At 42.4% G+C, this 17,799-nt stretch overlaps 3 protein-coding genes across 4 annotated transcripts; 1 reads left to right on the plus strand and 2 right to left on the minus strand.

The window, feature by feature from the left end:
• The first annotated feature begins 16 nt into the window (after window positions 1-16).
• Window positions 17-8,817, plus strand: LOC146674086 (uncharacterized). Its single transcript, XM_085394103.1, has 5 exons — window positions 17-1,444; window positions 1,531-1,645; window positions 3,331-3,467; window positions 3,615-3,696; window positions 7,105-8,817. The coding sequence occupies exons 1-5, from the start codon at window positions 1,373-1,375 to the stop codon at window positions 7,179-7,181; spliced, it is 483 nt and encodes a 160-aa protein (XP_085250229.1). The 5' UTR covers window positions 17-1,372; the 3' UTR covers window positions 7,182-8,817.
• LOC146674087 (histone H2B 1/2) lies at window positions 4,109-5,957 on the minus strand. Its single transcript, XM_085394201.1, has one exon. The coding sequence runs from the start codon at window positions 5,912-5,914 to the stop codon at window positions 5,540-5,542; it is 375 nt and encodes a 124-aa protein (XP_085250327.1). The 5' UTR covers window positions 5,915-5,957; the 3' UTR covers window positions 4,109-5,539.
• Window positions 8,818-11,966: 3,149 nt separating the features above from the next.
• On the minus strand, window positions 11,967-15,723 carry LOC146674088 (programmed cell death 1 ligand 1-like). Of its 2 annotated transcripts, none has more exons than XM_085394042.1 (4): window positions 15,603-15,723; window positions 13,829-13,884; window positions 13,371-13,721; window positions 11,967-13,248 (listed from the first exon to the last, which is right to left on the minus strand). In XM_085394042.1, exons 2-4 carry the CDS (start codon window positions 13,875-13,877, stop codon window positions 12,992-12,994), a joined length of 657 nt encoding a protein of 218 aa, XP_085250168.1. In that variant the 5' UTR covers window positions 13,878-13,884; window positions 15,603-15,723; the 3' UTR covers window positions 11,967-12,991. The 2 variants fall into 2 exon arrangements, with proteins under 2 accessions (XP_085250168.1, XP_085250159.1); XM_085394033.1 differs by having other exon boundaries at window positions 11,967-13,251.
• Window positions 15,724-17,799: the final 2,076 nt, after the last annotated feature.

Consider the following 17,799-nt stretch of genomic DNA (forward strand, 5'->3'; position numbering starts at 1 on the left):
CTACTCGCTGGAGAGCTTTGCAGTTGTAGGCGGTGCTGTTGCCATACCAGGTGGTGATGCATCCAGTGAGGATGCTCTCAATGGAACAGTGATAGGAGGTCCTGAGGATGCGGGGGCTCATGCCGAATCTTTTCAGTCTCCTGAGAAAGAAGAGGCGCTGCTGCGCCTTCTTCACTGTTTTGTTTGTGTGTACTGACCACGTAAGATCCTCAGCCAGATGTACTCCAAGGAACCGGAAGCTGCTCACTCTCTCCACAGCAGCGCCGTTGATGGTGATGGGGGTGTGTACTTCTCTGCACCTCCGGAAGTCCACTATCAACTCCTTTGTCTTTGCGACGTTGAGGGTGAGATGGTTGTCTTGACACCAGTGGGTCAGGGCGCTGACCTCCTCCCTGTAGGCCGTCTCATCGCCGTTGGTGATAAGACCCACCACTGTAGTGTCGTCCGCAAACTTCACAAGGCAGAATTGACAAATAAAGTTGACTTTGACTTTGACTTTTTGACTTTGATGTTGGAATTGTTAGCGGCTGTGCAGTCGTAGGTGTAGAGTGAGTACAGGAGAGGGCTCAGTACACACCCCTGTGGAGCACCAGTGTTCAGTGTGATGGGGGATGAGGTGATGCTGCAGGTAAGGCTGCAGACCCCAAATCTGGTCATTGGTACTTCCTGGCTTGTGTAGTTACTAGGTAACAAAAGCCCAACACTGCCCCTAGCGTCCTGGAGCACTTCCGTTGTGTTTTGGAATTTGCATGTGTTTTGGGGTTTGCAAGTGTTTTGGAGTTTGTATGTGCTTTGTCTCTAGGGGCCACCGTAATTTTGGCATCTAGTCGCCAACTTTCTGCCCTATAATAGTTCAACAAATGAGCCTTTTGTATTATAGTTAGTCTAGTTGTGTGTTTATAAAGTTAAAGTGCACATCATCAAGTCAGGTGGGTTTGTCATTTCCACCATGTGCAGTACAGTACACAGTGAAGTAAGACCATAGTGCTGCATATAACAGACACAGGATCACAAAAATTGCATATATGGAGAAACTACAACAAAACGAATAGATATACGTAGTGATGTGACGTTCTGTATCGAGGCTTCGAAGCTTCTGTCGAGTAATGGAGGGGGCGTTTCCGCGATGCGCATAACAAGGCTTGCTTCATTCATGGGAGGAGCTGAAAATGATGACGTCTGAAGCCTCGCTGCCCGGCTGTACCACGTGACTGTTTCAGGAAGTGGTTCGAACTTTGCCGTGAGCTATGACTGAGATATAAACCCCTCAGACTTCATTCAAAATGTGGGTGTTTGATGGAGAGTTGCGGTTAGTGAGAGTTTGGAGACAGTTTGGAGGTTTAGGAGAGTGAGGAGAGAAAGTCAGGAGAGAATGGAGCCAGCTAAGAAGAGGAGGATGTCCTCCCCTGTGTGGGAACATTTTGATCCTATTCCTCCCAACAAGGTATGTAAATTTCTACAGAAGATGTATTTTCATAATACTGATGGTGCAATACAATTTATGTTAAGCTGTCTTTACTTTTGTACAAGGTGAAGTGTTTGCTATGTGCCAGGGAGCTGGGATATAACAACAACACATCATCCATGCTTAGGCACTACAGAGCTTTGCATGAGAATAGGAACACCAATTGTGGAGCAAGACCAGGTGAGCCATCAAATGCAATGATAATATAGCATGCAGTAGTGATGGCCCGCTTGAAGCTGAAGCTCCGGTGCATGTGTCAAAAAAATCAACACACTGCTTCAGAAGCACTGTGTCGAAGCTTGATTCGTTTGGCCAGAGTCACATGATCAGTGACGTCCGAAGCTTCATTTAGAGTGTGACTGCTTCGGTGTCTGATTCAATGGTTTATAAGCAGGTGAATCATTCGCGGGATTTGTGGAGTGTTTTGATGGTGACAGATAGCGAACCACTGATCATTCTACTGAGAGATTTGGAGCCAGCGAGGAATAGAGGAGGTTCTGTTGTGCGGGAGAATTTTGAGTAGATTTTTGTCAATCGGGTGGGTTTTCCAGCTTTGTGTTCTTGTTGTTTGCCGGAGGTTTCTTCCTGTTAAAAGGGAGTTTTTCCTTCCCACTGTCGCCAAAGTGCTTGCTCATAGGGGGTCATATGATTGTTGGGTTTTTCTCTGTATCTATGAAGCGCCTTGAGGCGACTTTTGTTGTGATTTGGCGCTATATAAATAAAATTGAATTGAATTGAATTTAAATTTTGTTTTGTGCGTGTTTATTATATCTGAAAACGGGAAAAAGGTAAAATGTCAAACATCTGCTTCCATAATATAAATATCATTAAATAACTTTAGAAAAACTTCCACTTGATTCTTTACATGTAATGTTGTAAAAATATATATTTTATTGTTTAATTAATCTGAAAATGTTAGTCTGCCAAATGTGCAGCAATTGAATTTATTTATTCTCTTTAGCTGATAGTTGGTGGGGCCCAGGTAGACTGTATAACTGCATCTCTACCAGTTTCTGTGCACTCCAGCCTCCTCTGTGCCATGTGAAGGGATTTTCCTTAAGGCAGGAGAAATTATCTCCACGAAAAGGAACAGTTTCCGCCATCGCACACTAGAACAAATTCTCTTTTTAAATAAAAATGGAAAAGGGTTACCGTCAATGCATCATGTTTTTAATTTGCAAGTTCATAAGCATTTTCCTTTTCCATTTCACAATCAATTCTACCCCCAGGTCAAAAATATGTCTGGGAAAATTTCCCTAATATAATATTATTTATAAATATACCCCTCCGGCGATTAAATGCATACGTGCATGGAGGCAGGACCTCAGAGCAGAAGCATACTCCATAATGTGTTGTACATTATTATATGTATATATTATATGTAACGTGGTATTTTTCAATTATTGTATTTTACCAACATCAAGAAGTCACAAGCAAAGACAGACCACACCATGATGCATATTTAAACAAGGAGAGTTTACTGATCAAAACTATTTATTAAACAAATAAAACACATTTTTTTAACCACCAAAAAATACACGTTCAAAGCAACAAAACGGCGGCCCAATATCAGACAGGATTCCACTCTGTAGAGTGTGCAATCATAATGAAGCGGTTGGTTTTATTTTGTGGATTCAAGCTGCTCTTCATATTTTTGGCCACCAAATGTCACCAGAGAGGACTGTGTTAAAAAGCTTCGAGTAATGAACCGTTTTTCAATACAAGCTTCAGTGCTTCAGAAAGCTTCATTTGGCCATCACTAGCATGCAGTAATGTTACTAAATGATATAACAATATTATACAAGTGCAATAAGTTACGTGTGTGATATTTATATTTGTGCTTTGTTTTTATTGTCTTTCCTCAGGAGAACAATCTCAAATAGATGAAGACCTGGTTAGCATGGTGATTGAGGACTCCCAGCCATTTATCATTGTGGAGGACAAAGGATTCAAAAGATTTGTTGAATCATTAAATCCTAGCTATGTTCTCCCCACTAAAAAGGTCATAACAGCAGTGAAAATTTAGTTTTTACAGAATAAAATGTGAACAGGCAGGACTGAACCTCAAAGCCTAAGTGTGTAGCTACACTACACACTGCTTCACAGCCACGTCGTACTTTTAAACAAAATGTTTTTTTCTTTCCTTTAGGCCCTGAAAGTCATGGTGGAGGCCAGGTACCAGAAGATGAAGGAGAAAGCTAAGGCCAGCATTGAGAAGGCAGCAGCTGTGAGTCTGACATCAGATATATGGACCTCCAACACAGAGGCCTATCTTTCAGTCACCTGCCATTTTGTTGATGAGTCCAGCACATTAAATACTGTTGTTTTAGGAGTGCAGTATTTTCCTAATGCACACACTGAAGAAAACACAAGTGAAAGGCTCACTCATGACAGAATGGGCAATTACTGACAAAGTCACATGCCTAGTAACAGATGGGGCTGCTAATATGAGGGCTTGTGCAAGGGAACTACGACTCAAACATGCCATATGCATAGCTCACACCCTGAACTTAGTGGTGAAGAAGGCCCTTGACCAGACCCCTGAGCTCTCACATCCTGAGCTCTCTGACATCCGAGCCAAGTCCAGGAAGATCACGGGATATTTCAGGAGCAGTACCCCTGCAAAACTAACTTCTTAAGTGGCTTAATTACATTAATTATTGTTCTGCTCCCTTGACAATCTAATGTATGCTTTTTTTAAATTGTATTTTGTAAGGAGAGGCTTTCAGTGATACAGGAACGACCATGGGCTGGACTGGGACAAAAAAAAAAATCGGCCTGGGCATTTTGACTAGAGACTGGCCCACCAGGTATTATAGGAAAAACCATAAAGCCTTTGAATGAAAACAAATGCTGTTGTCACAAGTGATGTACACTGTCTTGTTGGTATATGTGTATCAATCTAATAAACTTAAACCTACACCATCCTCCCTATTCTGGCATTCTAAACTGTACCCGAAAGTAGACTGCTTGGTTGAGTCAACCTCCTGAACTATCTACAACACACGGTGAAAACCTGAAATTAAGACAGAAGACTAGAGGTGAGACATGATTACTGAATATTAAAAATAAATAAATAATATTTTATTAATAAAATAAACAGATATTGAGGTCCAACGGTACATGATGGAGCCAAATATTGGAAGGCTGGAGGACCCCCTTAAATACTGGGAGAGACAAAAATATGTCTTTCCTCACTTATATAAGGTAACACTGACATACCTGTGTACCCCTGCCTCATCTGTGCCCTGTGAGCCGACTATTTTCAAAAGCAGGGGAATTATTGTCCAAAAAAAAAAAAAAAAAAAAAAATCTCCTACGACCTGCCACAGTGGAGAAACTGTTTTTAAATAAAAACCAATGACGTGTTCCCTGAACACTAATCACGGTCCACACCTCAACGCTACAAAAGCACAACCACTGTCCACACCCTAACCACACCTCACAGTAAATGATCATTTCCATTTTAAGCATTTCCAAATAATCATTTTCCATTCTGCCAGTATAAATATACACAGTATACTGCCATCACTACAATATACATGTTTTACACACTCCTTTTGTTGTTGACATTTACAGGCTGTGTGCAAAATGCCACACTCTTCAAATTCATGCCAACTAATATTTTTATGTCCAGTAGGTGTCCTGCTAGAGCAAATGAAGCTTCAAGACGCTTTGTGCTGGGGTGAAAAGCTTCACAGCTTCATAAAGCGTCATCTATTAGACCTATACGACCTAACCAATATAGACAGTGCAATAAAAAGACGCAACTTCGCATATCAGGAATAAAATAAAAAGTATGCTTGAACGGTCAGATACTAAGTTGCTGTAACTCTGCGTTTATCTCTCTACAATTTAAAAAAAAAAAAAAAAAAAAAAAATCGGGAATCCATTTCGGTCATCTCTGTCACTGCAGCGGATTGAGACAACGCAGTGACACACAGGCGAACATCTGCGATTCAAGTGCAGTAGTTGGCAACAAAGTAATTGTACGTTGAATAATAGGACGTATGCTCGTCAGTTTAAAGTGTGTGGCTCTGAAAAGAGCCGTTGTGTTTAGGTCTGATAGCCAGTTTATTTGGAGCTCGTGTACTTTGTCACAGCCTTGGTGCCCTCAGACACTGCGTGCTTGGCCAGCTCACCGGGGAGGAGCAGGCGCACTGCGGTCTGGATCTCCCTGGAGGTGATGGTGGAGCGTTTGTTGTAATGGGCCAGGCGAGATGCCTCGGCTGCGATGCGCTCGAAGATGTCGTTGACAAACGAGTTCATGATGCTCATGGCCTTTGAGGAGATCCCGGTGTCGGGGTGGACCTGCTTCAGCACCTTGTACACGTAGATGGCGTAGCTCTCCTTCCTGGTCTTTCTCTTCTTCTTGCCGCCCTTGCCGGCGGTCTTGGTCACGGCTTTCTTGGAGCCCTTCTTGGGCGCCGACTTGGCAGGTTCAGGCATTTTCTCTCCTCGATACTCTGCAGTAACGAATGAGCTCCGTGGCTGAGAGCAGCGCTTTTTATACAGGCTGTATGCTAATACTACTGCGCGGGCCCTCGGATCTCATTGGTGGAGCCGCACAGTGGGCCGGACGTTGTGTTGGAGGGAGTTTGTGAACTGTGCTGAAACAGGCGCGCATCTAACAAAGACAGTGGGCTGTGTGATTGTGTCCTCGTTTGCTGAGACAGTCATTTGTTCTAAATGAGCAGTAAATGTATTTCCAACTAAGCACATCGCTTTGGCTCTGCACAGTTTTAGTTAAGTTCAATGTCTCACTACTGCACACATGACACTGAACCATTCACTTTTTTATTATCTGGTGTTCATATGTTTTTTTTAGCCGTTGATTTCCATTATTAAAATAGATATCGATGTAGTTCCTTTCTGTTTCCACAAGTTTACACTGCTTACACTGCTTTCCAGCAGGTCAACAGCGCAATCTGTTGACCTGCTGGAAACTCTTGCACAAAATGACTTTGTCTTTTAAAAGATGTAGGGAACCTCTGGCCTTTATTAATGATATCAGTTAAAAATACATTCATAAATGTGAAATCTATTCTCAGTTATTTTAATAACAACTGCATTATAAAAGTGTTGTAAATTCTTTAAGAGAAGAAAGGAAATCAAAGGCAGCACATGCCTTTGATTGTTGGAATATCCCAAGGGGCTATTGGGACGAGTACAACCAGTATGAATCATAAACGCCTCAGGCATGTCGATGAGCAGGTTGTTTAAGATGACAATCACACTAAGGAAGAGCTTTAAAAAGCTGAGCATAGCCAGTTGGTACGTGACAGTACACTGTTACTTCATGGCTGCAGAATGTCAGTGAAAAACAGCCAGCAGCACTAAATAGTTTATTTTTGACTCCACTTAGTGGATTCCTGCATTAATACTCTTGAACTGTAAACTGTAAAACATATCAGTGTCTTAAACACACATTAATAGTCTAATTATTCTTAAAAATAATGATGCTATTGTTTGTCTGGATACAACTTTGCTTTGATATTTCTGCAGTCTTTCATTTTGTCTTTAGATATTTTAATGAGTGAATGAAGTCAGACTGTAGATTGTCCTTCTTCTAGCTGTACTGACTGACCTTTGACCTCATGTGTTGATGACTCTTCACCTCTGTCTCCTCTCACAAGGAGAAGATGATCTGCAGGATCCTGCTGCTCATCATCCTCACCTCATGTGTCTCTGGTTAGTTTACAGCTTCACTTTATGAACTCCAAAGCTCAACAACAGATTTGTTCCAGTTTAAGAGTGAATGAGTGAGCAGTTTTACAGGCCTTACCCTACGATATAAGCAGAGGAGAGTGGATGGATGGATGGACAGCTGCTTGTGTCAGCAATGGAGAAAACTGTGTAAGTTCTTGGAGTTCTTTTATCTGCTTGTGAATGAGGAAGAAACTCAAAGAAATTTGTTTACATCGTGAAAGTGCTTCTCTTAAATCAAAAGCACTTCTCGCTTTATTACCTGTTGAACAGGTAGTAAAAAACAATTTAGAAGGAATGCGGCATGAACAGAGGCGGAGCCAGACATTTGAAACACCCGGGGCTTAGCCCTAAAGGGTAGTACGCATGTGGGTTTTTTTTTTTGTTTTTTTTTTTTGGGGGGGGGGGGGGGGGGGGGTGTTAGAAATGACTGAAAGATTAATAGGCTCTGTTTTGAGTTTCAAAAAAGAATGACTTCACAGAGGGAAAAATATATATCACATATGCAGGACACCTTAAACTAGTTTTTTAATTAAGCAGCAAGGCAGAACAAAGTCGGGGCTGTATCAAGACACGAGGACTAAACCCCAATTCAACCAGACCCAGAACTGATCCTGAATTAAAACAAGACTACAACAGTTCAAAATCAGGACTACAGAATCAGAACTAGATGATAGTAGTACTAAAAATCATCATATACCTGCACTACACTTGTTTTTTTAATTCTAAGAAAAGTCCACTATTTAGATTGAGAAAAGTTTATATAATTATTTAGCCTTGTTGCGCAAAAAAGCCTGCATAACTTAAATGTAGAATTTGAAAAATAGCAAACCTAAAAAGAAACACTAGGTACGAGATACATGAGGACCTATGATACGGTGATACTTTTGGTAAACAACCATTTGACTAACATGTGTGTCTCACCTGCTCTTGTTCCACCTCTGTTCTGTCCTCATTCTCCATCTCCCTCTCTGTTCCTCTCTCTCCCTCTTTGTGCTGACAATCATCAAATATACAGTTGAAACCACATATTTATGTACTCTTCAGATCAAAACACAAACACTTTTTTAATTGTAACATCAAATCAGACTAAATGTTTATTTTTTTAGATTGATAAATATAAAAAACATATTTGTTAACTTTAAGAGTAAAGAGAGAAACTATCTGTATTTCTTAATTGCAAATGGCACCAAATTGTATTCAAACTGAGCCACACCTATGGAGCTCCACAATTCTTTTCCTGGTGTTTTGGTTGACATCTCTTGATGTTCCCATGTCACAGAAACAGTGTTTTGCCTTATATGCATCCACAGCTGTGCCACCAGTTTACTCACATGGACTCTACTTTTTTTTTTTTTTTTTTTTTCTAAATGACATCAGAAACAGCAGTATGCGACATTACGTGATGGCAGAGCTTCAGTTCATCCTTTGTCATTTTTTTTTTTTTTTTTTTTTTAATAAATAGGACAGGGGGAATGAATGAGAGAAAGAGGGGGAGAGAAAGAAAGAAAACCAAAGGGGAGAAGAGACGGTGAGAAGGGGGGGGAAGAGAGAGAAAAAAAAAAAAGAACTCCTGGGTCACCTGTATGGAGAAAAAAAAAAAAAATCAAACAAAAAAAACAAACAGAGGAGACAGCAAACAACAAAGAGCAACATAATAATAGAGAAAACAAAGCACCATCACAATAAACTAGCTAGTCATAGATATCAATATTTACTAAATAATAAACGATATTGTGCAGCACGCAAGATAGACAGCGCACAGTGTGCTTTGAGGTAGCAGCCAAGAAAGCTTTAGTCCGCGTCTGTGAATACCCATGTGTGCATACCTGTGTGGATCAGCATGCTTGCATTCCAAAGGTTTTTCCATGTAATGATCTGCTAGGGAGTGTGGGGGGGCCACAGCCCCGTCCTCCAGGGTGTGAAGCGGGTATGGAGGAGATCAAAACTCCAGACATCCAGAGGCCCCCAGAACACAAGAGACCATGGAAGACCAACAGAGGGGCAGCCGCGCTACTGTTCCAGTAAGAGCTGAGGAGAGTCCCAGATGAGGGCTCGCCCAGCAGCCGCGGAGCAGAAGTCAGGGGGAGTTGCAGTGACGCGCCCGTGAGCTCCGCCGGCCCCCAGCTGTGCCTGAGTGACCGAGCCCCAGGCCGAGAGGCCGGGGGCACCCCACCTCCAAAGGGGCCCGAGCGAGCCCCAGGCCCCAGGCCCCGACAAGCGGCCGCCAAGGAGTGAGCCGGTGTGTACCCGGACGCCCACCCCCAGACACAAAGAACCACCAACACACCGACACCTGAGGGAGTCCGCCACCGGCAGGGGAAGTGGTGGTGGGTGGAGATAGGCCTCCAAACCTTGGAGGGCCTGAGGTGTCCCCAGAGAGGTGGCGTCTGATACCCAACCTGACATATAGACACAGACATACAGGCACACACAGACACAAACATCCATTCCCACCCTCATGCTCTCATATGCACTCACTCCACACTCAACCAACGTGGAGACAGACATAAAGAGACGCTGTACACACAATCACACTCCCCAAGCGTACTCTACAAACCGGGTCTAGGTACCCTTGCCCCTGGAGGGGGGAATTGCACCCAGACCCAGGTGGTGTTACCCTTTTCCCTGCGGTGGGGAGAGGCAGACCACCCCGACTCCGCAGCAGCAGGGAGGCCCCACACCCCAGACCGCAGTCGGACGGCCAACTCCTCCTACTAGCCCTCCCGCTCCAGCAGGCCGCAGAGAATGGGGGTGGGAGAAGACTCCAAACCTCCCTCCACCCGCTCATTGTAGTGTTGATGCATGTGTGTTCTAAGGTGCAATTAAAACCCAGGAGGGCATGGAGCTACCTGCCAAGGAGCAGCAGGTAAGCGCATAGCCCCTCCTGCTAGCCCTCAATGACTAAGTGTATTTAAAATTGAGAGGTGGGCAACGACGTCAGGGGTGAGGTATACACCCTGATGGTAATTTGGACTCCGTGATTGTGCCCACCCCCAAGATCCTATATGTATGTGTAATGAGAGTGTGAATAATGTGAATGTCTAAGTTGTGGGATAAAATTGAGGCAGAGGCAGCCAGAAGGGGACAGGGGGGGGGGGGGGGGGGGGGGGGGTAGCCTCCTCTGCACCCTGGTGACATACCCCCACTCCAAGGCCCTGCATGTGTGGGTGGTTGTGGAGGAGCGGGAAGAGGGAGGCAGCTGGAGATGGGGAGGGAAGGAAGGGAGGGGCAGGTAACCCCTCCCTGGGGCCAGCTCCCCCGCTGACCCCAGTAGGCACTCCCACCCTCCGCGACCCGCCAGGGAAGGGGGGCCCAGGCCCATCAGACCGGGGCCCAGTGCAGTAGCGCCCTCCGGCTCCACAGAGCCCTGGACAGTCCACCCAACCCCACCACAGAGAAAACTGCACCCACCCCACCATCCACACATCTTCCAGACTACATAAGACGGTAAACGCCCAGGCTGAGATCTTCCTCCACCTCTCCTGTATCTCCCCCTCCTGCAGACACATGGACTCTACTAACCTATCAGAAGCTTCTTCAGCTCAGAATGGAATCGTCTGCAGTTTTCTTATTAATTAACAATAAACTTAGTGTACATGTGCTCCTAATTTTGATCAAAGTGATAAAAAATAGACAGCTCTGTCTCTCTTTATTCTGACATTTAACTAATTCAAAAGATGTTTCAATATTTATCTAAAACAAAAGTTTACTCTAAATTAATGTTGTACAGTAAAAATGTTTTATGTTTTCCCCCTAAAGTGTATGTAAATATCTGGTTACAAATGTGAATATCCTGCTGTGTACTGAAATCCCTCTTGTTTTGCATAGAAATATACTGAACAACATACAAAGCATAATATATAAAATAACATTTACCTGAGTTTTTTCTTTGAAAGAAGCCTCTAATGTCCATTCTTATATTTCAGTACATAACTGAAACCGATTTAGTCGGGGAGGGTAAGAACTGAAAATATGAAATAAACACACGTAAGCTAAGACTCTCTAAAAACAATAGCATTTGTTCGGCTTTTCATTTTGCCATTTGTTGATTCACTTGAACAGCAAGTAACATAATATTGGTCAAGTGATCAGTTTGATATCAATCTTTCGTGATGCACCGTCATATTTACATTATTTGTACGGTATGAATGATTTGCTTTGGTACCTGCTCAAACTTAAGCTCTCCTTATGGCTGGCTCCGTTTCTTCAACAGCGCACTCACAGGCAGCAGCTGCCCCGCCCTCTTGCTCAGTCGCTTAGTGTCTGAGCTCGGATCATACCAATATCAGGGGGGATTCACGCACAGTCGTAAATTCCCACAGTGTGCACTATGTGCTTCGAATATTGCTTGCACTTTTTGTTTTATACAGTTGTCAGCCAAGCATCTAACTATGAAAAAAATTACACCCCAAAAGACCCCGGGCTTCTGACAAAAAGACCCGGGCTTAAGCCCAGTAAGCCACCCCCACGCTCCGCCCCTGGGCATGAACCAACGAGAAACTGATATAACAACAATACAGCAGCTTTCTTATCTACCCAGACATATCAGGACACAATGGTGAAGGATGCATTCATGGATGTATGAAGAGGTTTTTAAACACTTATCTGTAAATGGATAATTTCAGTCAGACTGAACCCAACACTATTTTGCAGAACTCTTGGCTCTGGCTTTCAGCTGTCTTAAATTATGAGGCAATAAATCACACAGAGAGCTGAATTTTTCTCACGTGAGTCAACAATGTTGAATAACCTAAGTATAAAACAAGAAATAGAATCAGCTCCAAAACTCAACTCGAAGTATGTGAGACTGATTTTATTGTTTTGATCAAAGGGCGATTTACAGTTTTGTGTTTTAAACGTGTCTATTAAAATGTTGCATTTCTGTCATTGAATATGTGTATAAACCTTTTATAAACAATCTATTCACTGACTGTTGCCTAAAAGCTGGAGTTGAACAGTAACTTTTTAACTAACAGGTGACTCACACTGAAAACAGCAGTACATGACCCTGTAACCATGTGGTCCTAACTGTTGTGACACTAATGAAATCTACAATGAGTATCATTGTAATGACACATCTTCATTCCTAACTAGTTAAAATGTAAATTGATAATATAACAGCGAAAATTCAGATCCAGTTACAAATGAAGTATTAGGGACTAACGGATAAACCCTTTGAAAGTTCTCCACTATGACTGTGTGGCAGGATGAGGTGCTCAGGAATAATGAGGAAAAGAGCAAGGGACTAATGATGATGTTCCAAGCACACACCATGGTTCATAAATAATCACAGCACACATAAATACCCACCACCAGGGCCCCCTAATCACCTCCTCTTTAGGCCTTCCTCTGAATAAGACTAACAATTTTTATTCTGAATACTTTATTAAATTTAAAAAAAAATACTTTTAAGTTCTGCAGATGGATCAAACAAGAAAACAAGTCAAAAAGCAACGAGGACACAACGAGGCAAAGCAACAGCCCACAGATTAAACGTAGGCCAGAGAAACAGCAGTGGCCATGCTACAAAGTCATCAGGCTCAGACCACCGATCAAACTGCATTGCCCAATTCCTCTCCCTGAGTCGAGTCCATACTGTTAAGGTACAAAAGTTCAATACTGCAAACTGAACAACACCCTGCAGGATGTTGCCAGTGTCATCAGTTCTGCTATATGAATGCTATAAGAGGGAACCGGAAATGTATGAATTTAATCTGAAAGCTTTGGATGACTTATTGAATAATTTTAACAGTTTGGGAAATGTTTTCTTCCATTTTAACGTAAGCTTCTAAGAGTTCAGGGAGGTGAGGTCCTCAGTCAGATTAAGCTAATGGGTGGAGCTTCTGATGAAGAAGCAGGAAGAGACTCAGAAGAAGAAGAAGTCGAGGTGACCACACTACTCAGACTGTGACTGTTTACATGTTTACATTTTCTTTTCTCTGCTTTTAAACTCAGTGTGATGAGCAGAGCTGCAGCAGCTGCTGTCAGTATGAGTGCAGCATAGAGGCCGATCCTTCCTCGACTCTCTGTCTGTGGGTTCATTGTTGGAGTTTGATGTTTGGGCTCATCAGCAGCTGCTGGAAGGACAGAAAATATTATTTTATCCTGAAAGTTCAATCAATTCATCAAAGTTTATTATCCTAAAGTTCAACTAAAATATGACACTCATTTTTAAAGTTCTACTCAATCAACTTACCAGTGACGCTGAGTTTACAATCTTGAAAGCTGCTGCCACTATTTGTCTTCACTTCACATCTGTACAGACCCGAGTCCTCAGTCCTGAGTCCGGACAGTTGAAGTCTGATTCGTCCTTCTCTGAGGGCGTCTTTGTCACTCTGGACTCGTCCTGAAAACTTTGCATCCTGAGACTCTGACACCTCAACACCTTCATGAACCTGATACAGGACTGAGAGTTCTGGACGACTGCAGCGGATCTTCAGTGAAGTGATGAAGCTGTCAGGTTTGGTGGTGAACGTCCACTCCAGTGTGATGTTGTGGTTCTCCTCTGCCTGATAGCAGGTCTGTGTCACATTGACTACAAATGATCCTGTTGAGGAGACAGAGAGGGAAAGAGAGGAGCAGACACACTGAGAACTGGAACAAATCTGTTGTTGAGCTTTATTTGGAGTTCATAAAGTGAAGCTGTAAACTAACCAGAGACACATGAGGTGAGGATGATGAGCAGCAGGATCCTGCAGATCATCTTCTCCCTGTGAGAGGAGACAGAGGTGAAGAGTCATCAACACATGAGGTCAAAGGTCAGAAGCAGTGATGCAGTTACAGAGTTTGTCCACCAGGAGAAAAAAGTAGATTTTTATGTGTTCATGTTATAAATAAATGTGTGCGCTGAGTGAACAAATAAAAGCGGATTAAAACAAAATCATTTGACTTCTCTTGGTTTGATCTGATTTCTATATTTATAAGTCAGACTGGACAGATTCCAAAGTTGGACATTAACTTGGGTTAAGTTTCATGATTAGTTCTGGGCTCTAAGTTTTTTTTTTATGCTGCTTCTCTGCTGAGTAAGCCGTTTATTGGGGATGCAGGGGTGGGCAACTCCAGGCTTTGGAGGCCGGCGTCCTGCAGGTTTTAGATCTCACTCTGGGTCAACACACCTAAATCACATGATTAGTTCGTTAGGCCTCTGGAGAAGTTCAGGACATGTGGAGGAGGTCATTTAGCCATTTAAATCAGATGGGTTGGATCAAGTACACATCTAAAACATGAGGCCTGGAGTTGTCCACCCCTGAGAGTGTAATTCATAAAATGTGCCTGTGTGAGTTCTTACATTACAGTGAAATCAGAAGTCACATCATCACGTGGTTAGCTTTGTAAAAAATGATGATCGATGGGTTAAAGAGAGAGAGAAGAAAAGGAGGAGATAAAGTACAGCAGCTGGTGTCTGCTCGTCTTCCCACTCACATTCTGCACACTCTAACAAACACATGACTGAGCTGAGCTGAGAGAACAGCAGTTCAGTGAGGGGAGGGGGGTTATGATGAAAGGTGAAGAGTTGTTTAACATATGCTAGCATTTACACTTCGAAGCTAACCGCAGATTATATTAAATATAAATTCTAAAACTGAATACATTTCATAGTGTTAACCATTTTAAGCCCAACAAGTCCACCAGCTTATCTTTACATTCCTACATGCTGCAGGGCCATTCACATGTTTTCTGTAATTGAAAAGTTTAATTATGTGTCCATTAACAAAATAAGTTATAAACTATATTTATATAAAACATGTGTATACTTAGTGCATTAGTTGTATTTTAACTATAAATAATTCATATTAGAAAATATAAAGCCTGCATATTTGTAAAGAAAAGGCTTTGACTTTGCCACTCCGTCGGATGTCTTTAGTTCCGCCCCTGCTGTAGTAGTGCCATAAATTAGGTAAACAGAAATACTGAGCTGGACTTCAGTGGCTGAGGATCATGAGAAGATTAAAAGGACACGATAAAACCATAATGCATACACTCCACGGGTGAATGCGCCGGTGATGGTCCTTATAACAACTTATCATAGAGCAAACACTCCAAAACAAGATGCCCATACGGCACTCTGTGGCAACTGGAGCAAATCCTCAAAGGACGAGCAAAAACGGAGGCAGCAGTTTTCCTCCACTGGCTGGGCCGATACACTTGAACATTCACCGCTGAATGGAAGTTCTGCATGGCAGCCATCTAGTCATAGAAATAACAAAATAGCTTTAGCTCCTAGTTTTGTAATTTGCCGTTGGTGGCAAAATGGCGCAAATGCTGCTTAGCCCAGAATTGAAAGAAAGCTATATCCACCTGAAGGAATACAACTGCCCTCTGCACAACAGCTGGAAATAAGGAATCGGGCAGTCTGCAAACAGTGCCGCAAACAAGCCACTAAAACACTTACTAAACAAATTAAGTGGATAAAGGATGGCAAGCACACCTGTGACTTTGTAGAGTCGGATCAAAACCGCCTGGTTCATCCCAAAAATGCACTGACGCCCGATTCCCACGATCAGAAATGCTGAAGGAGCAATCAATGAGGAAATGAACCCCGCGTGTCCTTATACAACAGACGCAGAAAGAGAGAGCGATAGAAAGAGGGAAAAGTGGAACAAGGAGATAAACCTGTCTGACAGAAAATCACGCACCTGGGGGATGCACAGTAGTGATGTTCGATTCGTGAACGAATCGTTCAATACTCGAGAATCACTTTACTGACTCGTGAATCATGATTCACAAGCCCAACTGACTCACTGACTCATCCCTGTTGCTGTTAGCAAACTAATTCCATTAGTAGAAATATATGTAGCTTATAATTAAAATTGTGGGGGGGGGAACAACAGCCAGTTTCGTAACAAAAGCATTTCTGCTCTGAACTGGAAGAAAAAACCCTGAGTAGAAGCTCACATCAAGAAAATAGCTCCTCGGTTCAGAGTAGCATCGCGCTGCTAACATGCTAACAACACATTTGAGCTACTCACCCCCTCCCTCCTGTGCTGAATCAAAGAGCGAGCGAACGAATCACTCACTCACTCACTCACTCACTCACCCCCTCCCTCCTGGCTCACAGCTTCTTCTTCTTCTTGGTTGGCCACCAATGTTAAGGTGCATTACCGCCCCCTGGCTCACAGCGCAGTGGACATTTAGATGAGAAAATATATATTTGACACACTTAAGGAAAATACTAATAAAATACAAATAAACAAAATAAATGTTTATTAAGCAATTTTGATAGGAAGTTGCTTAATTTTAGAAATGTTTTTGCTCTTTTTTTCTCTATAAAATAGTTGTTTTTTTTTTAAATCATTCATCTTAGCAGTGGGATTCACATGAAAAGGGAAACAAATTAAGTTTGAGTGAAAATGTAAAATTTTTGCACTCTCTGGTCAACTGACTCAGTGAATCAAATGACTCAAAAACCGATTCACTTTGGTGAGTGACTCATTAACACCCGATTCAGTAAAAATAATCAAATTTACCATCACTAATGCACAGTACAGTAGTGCAATTCATCCTGATCGGTGATTGGTCAAAGTCTAGAGTGAAAGAGGAGGCCTGTGATTGGTGAAAAATGTGCAATGAAGAAGCCCTCTTTCATTTATTCAGTCTGTTGTCTGTTTTTTCTTAATCAGGTGATGTTTCCAGCTCCTTTATCCCACCGGACGCCTGGAATGCTGTCTGTGGTCTTCAGCATGATCACAATGTGTTATTTACGTATGTTGACTGGTTGACAATGACAGGACAGTAAGCATTATCAGTGCACATACAATAAAAGCCTCTAGTTTTTATGCCAACATTGATGATGATTTTCCTTATAGCTCTTTTGAACCAAAACAGTTTGGAAAGTCTCCTGAAATCAACAGCAATTGAGAACGAATTGCTTTGTCTCCAACATGAAAAAAAAATGTTGACAGGCGAGGGTGCAGTTGTTGCAATGATAAAGCAGAACATCGCAGTTATCTGCAGCACAGTCACTGAAGACAGCGCTGAAAATCTAACACTTTCGTTCAGTTGAGTTTTCTCCTCTCAACCTCTGTTCACAAGCACGCTTCAGTCTTTCGCTTAAAACTCGATTCGGTCATTTATTAACATTTTTTTTCTTTTCCAGACTAAAAAAAAAGTTGTAGATGAATTGACTCTTTACTAGGTGTGACTCAAAGCCGTTCATCTTTTGGTTTAACCTGGTGTGTTTCTGATCAGTCATTCATTTCTAACAAGCAGCTTCTTCCGCATCCATTCTCACTTACTGTCGCAGCTGCAGACAATCCGTTCTGAATATAAGATCGTGTCTGTGACGGAGCAGGAAAAAGTGAGTTTATAGCGCCACCATCTGGACAGACAGGCTCATTTCAGCTCTAACTGTAGCTGAGTGTTGATGTTCAAACTGCAGCATTTCTGTGAGATTCTTTGAATGTTACTTTGTACATTTGGTGAAACTGTTGGTGCTGTGATGCTCCTCTGAAACACTCATAAGTCAGCATATTACTGTGATACAGTATGTGTGTTTTCTTTAACCCTTCATTGTTTGTTTGTTTTTTCACACACAGTAGGTGACAGAATTGAACATGGAGGATCAAATGTAGACACTGGAGTGCAGTTCAGTAATTTAAGTCACAGAAAGAGGACGTAAAAATCTC

This window comes from Rhamphochromis longiceps, linkage group LG3 (assembly GCF_057381845.1).
Source record: "Rhamphochromis longiceps isolate RC_006_pf linkage group LG3, R_longiceps_female_GT1.1, whole genome shotgun sequence".
Classification (NCBI taxonomy): Eukaryota; Metazoa; Chordata; class Actinopteri; order Cichliformes; family Cichlidae; genus Rhamphochromis; species Rhamphochromis longiceps.

Excerpts from the sequence above, each read along its gene's own strand:
- LOC146674086 (XM_085394103.1), top strand. The coding sequence starts at position 1,373 with ATGGAGCCAGCTAAGAAGAGGAGGATGTCCTCCCCTGTGTGGGAACAT. Across the intron at positions 1,445-1,530 it reads ATCCTATTCCTCCCAACAAG|GTGAAGTGTTTGCTATGTGC; the intron begins GTATGTAAATTT and ends CTTTTGTACAAG. Across the intron at positions 1,646-3,330 it reads CAATTGTGGAGCAAGACCAG|GAGAACAATCTCAAATAGAT; the intron begins GTGAGCCATCAA and ends GTCTTTCCTCAG.
- LOC146674087 (XM_085394201.1), bottom strand. The coding sequence starts at position 5,914 with ATGCCTGAACCTGCCAAGTCGGCGCCCAAGAAGGGCTCCAAGAAAGCC.
- LOC146674088 (XM_085394033.1), bottom strand. The coding sequence starts at position 13,877 with ATGATCTGCAGGATCCTGCTGCTCATCATCCTCACCTCATGTGTCTCT. Across the intron at positions 13,722-13,828 it reads CCTCACCTCATGTGTCTCTG|GATCATTTGTAGTCAATGTG; the intron begins GTTAGTTTACAG and ends TCTCCTCAACAG. Across the intron at positions 13,252-13,370 it reads TTGTAAACTCAGCGTCACTG|CAGCTGCTGATGAGCCCAAA; the intron begins GTAAGTTGATTG and ends CTGTCCTTCCAG.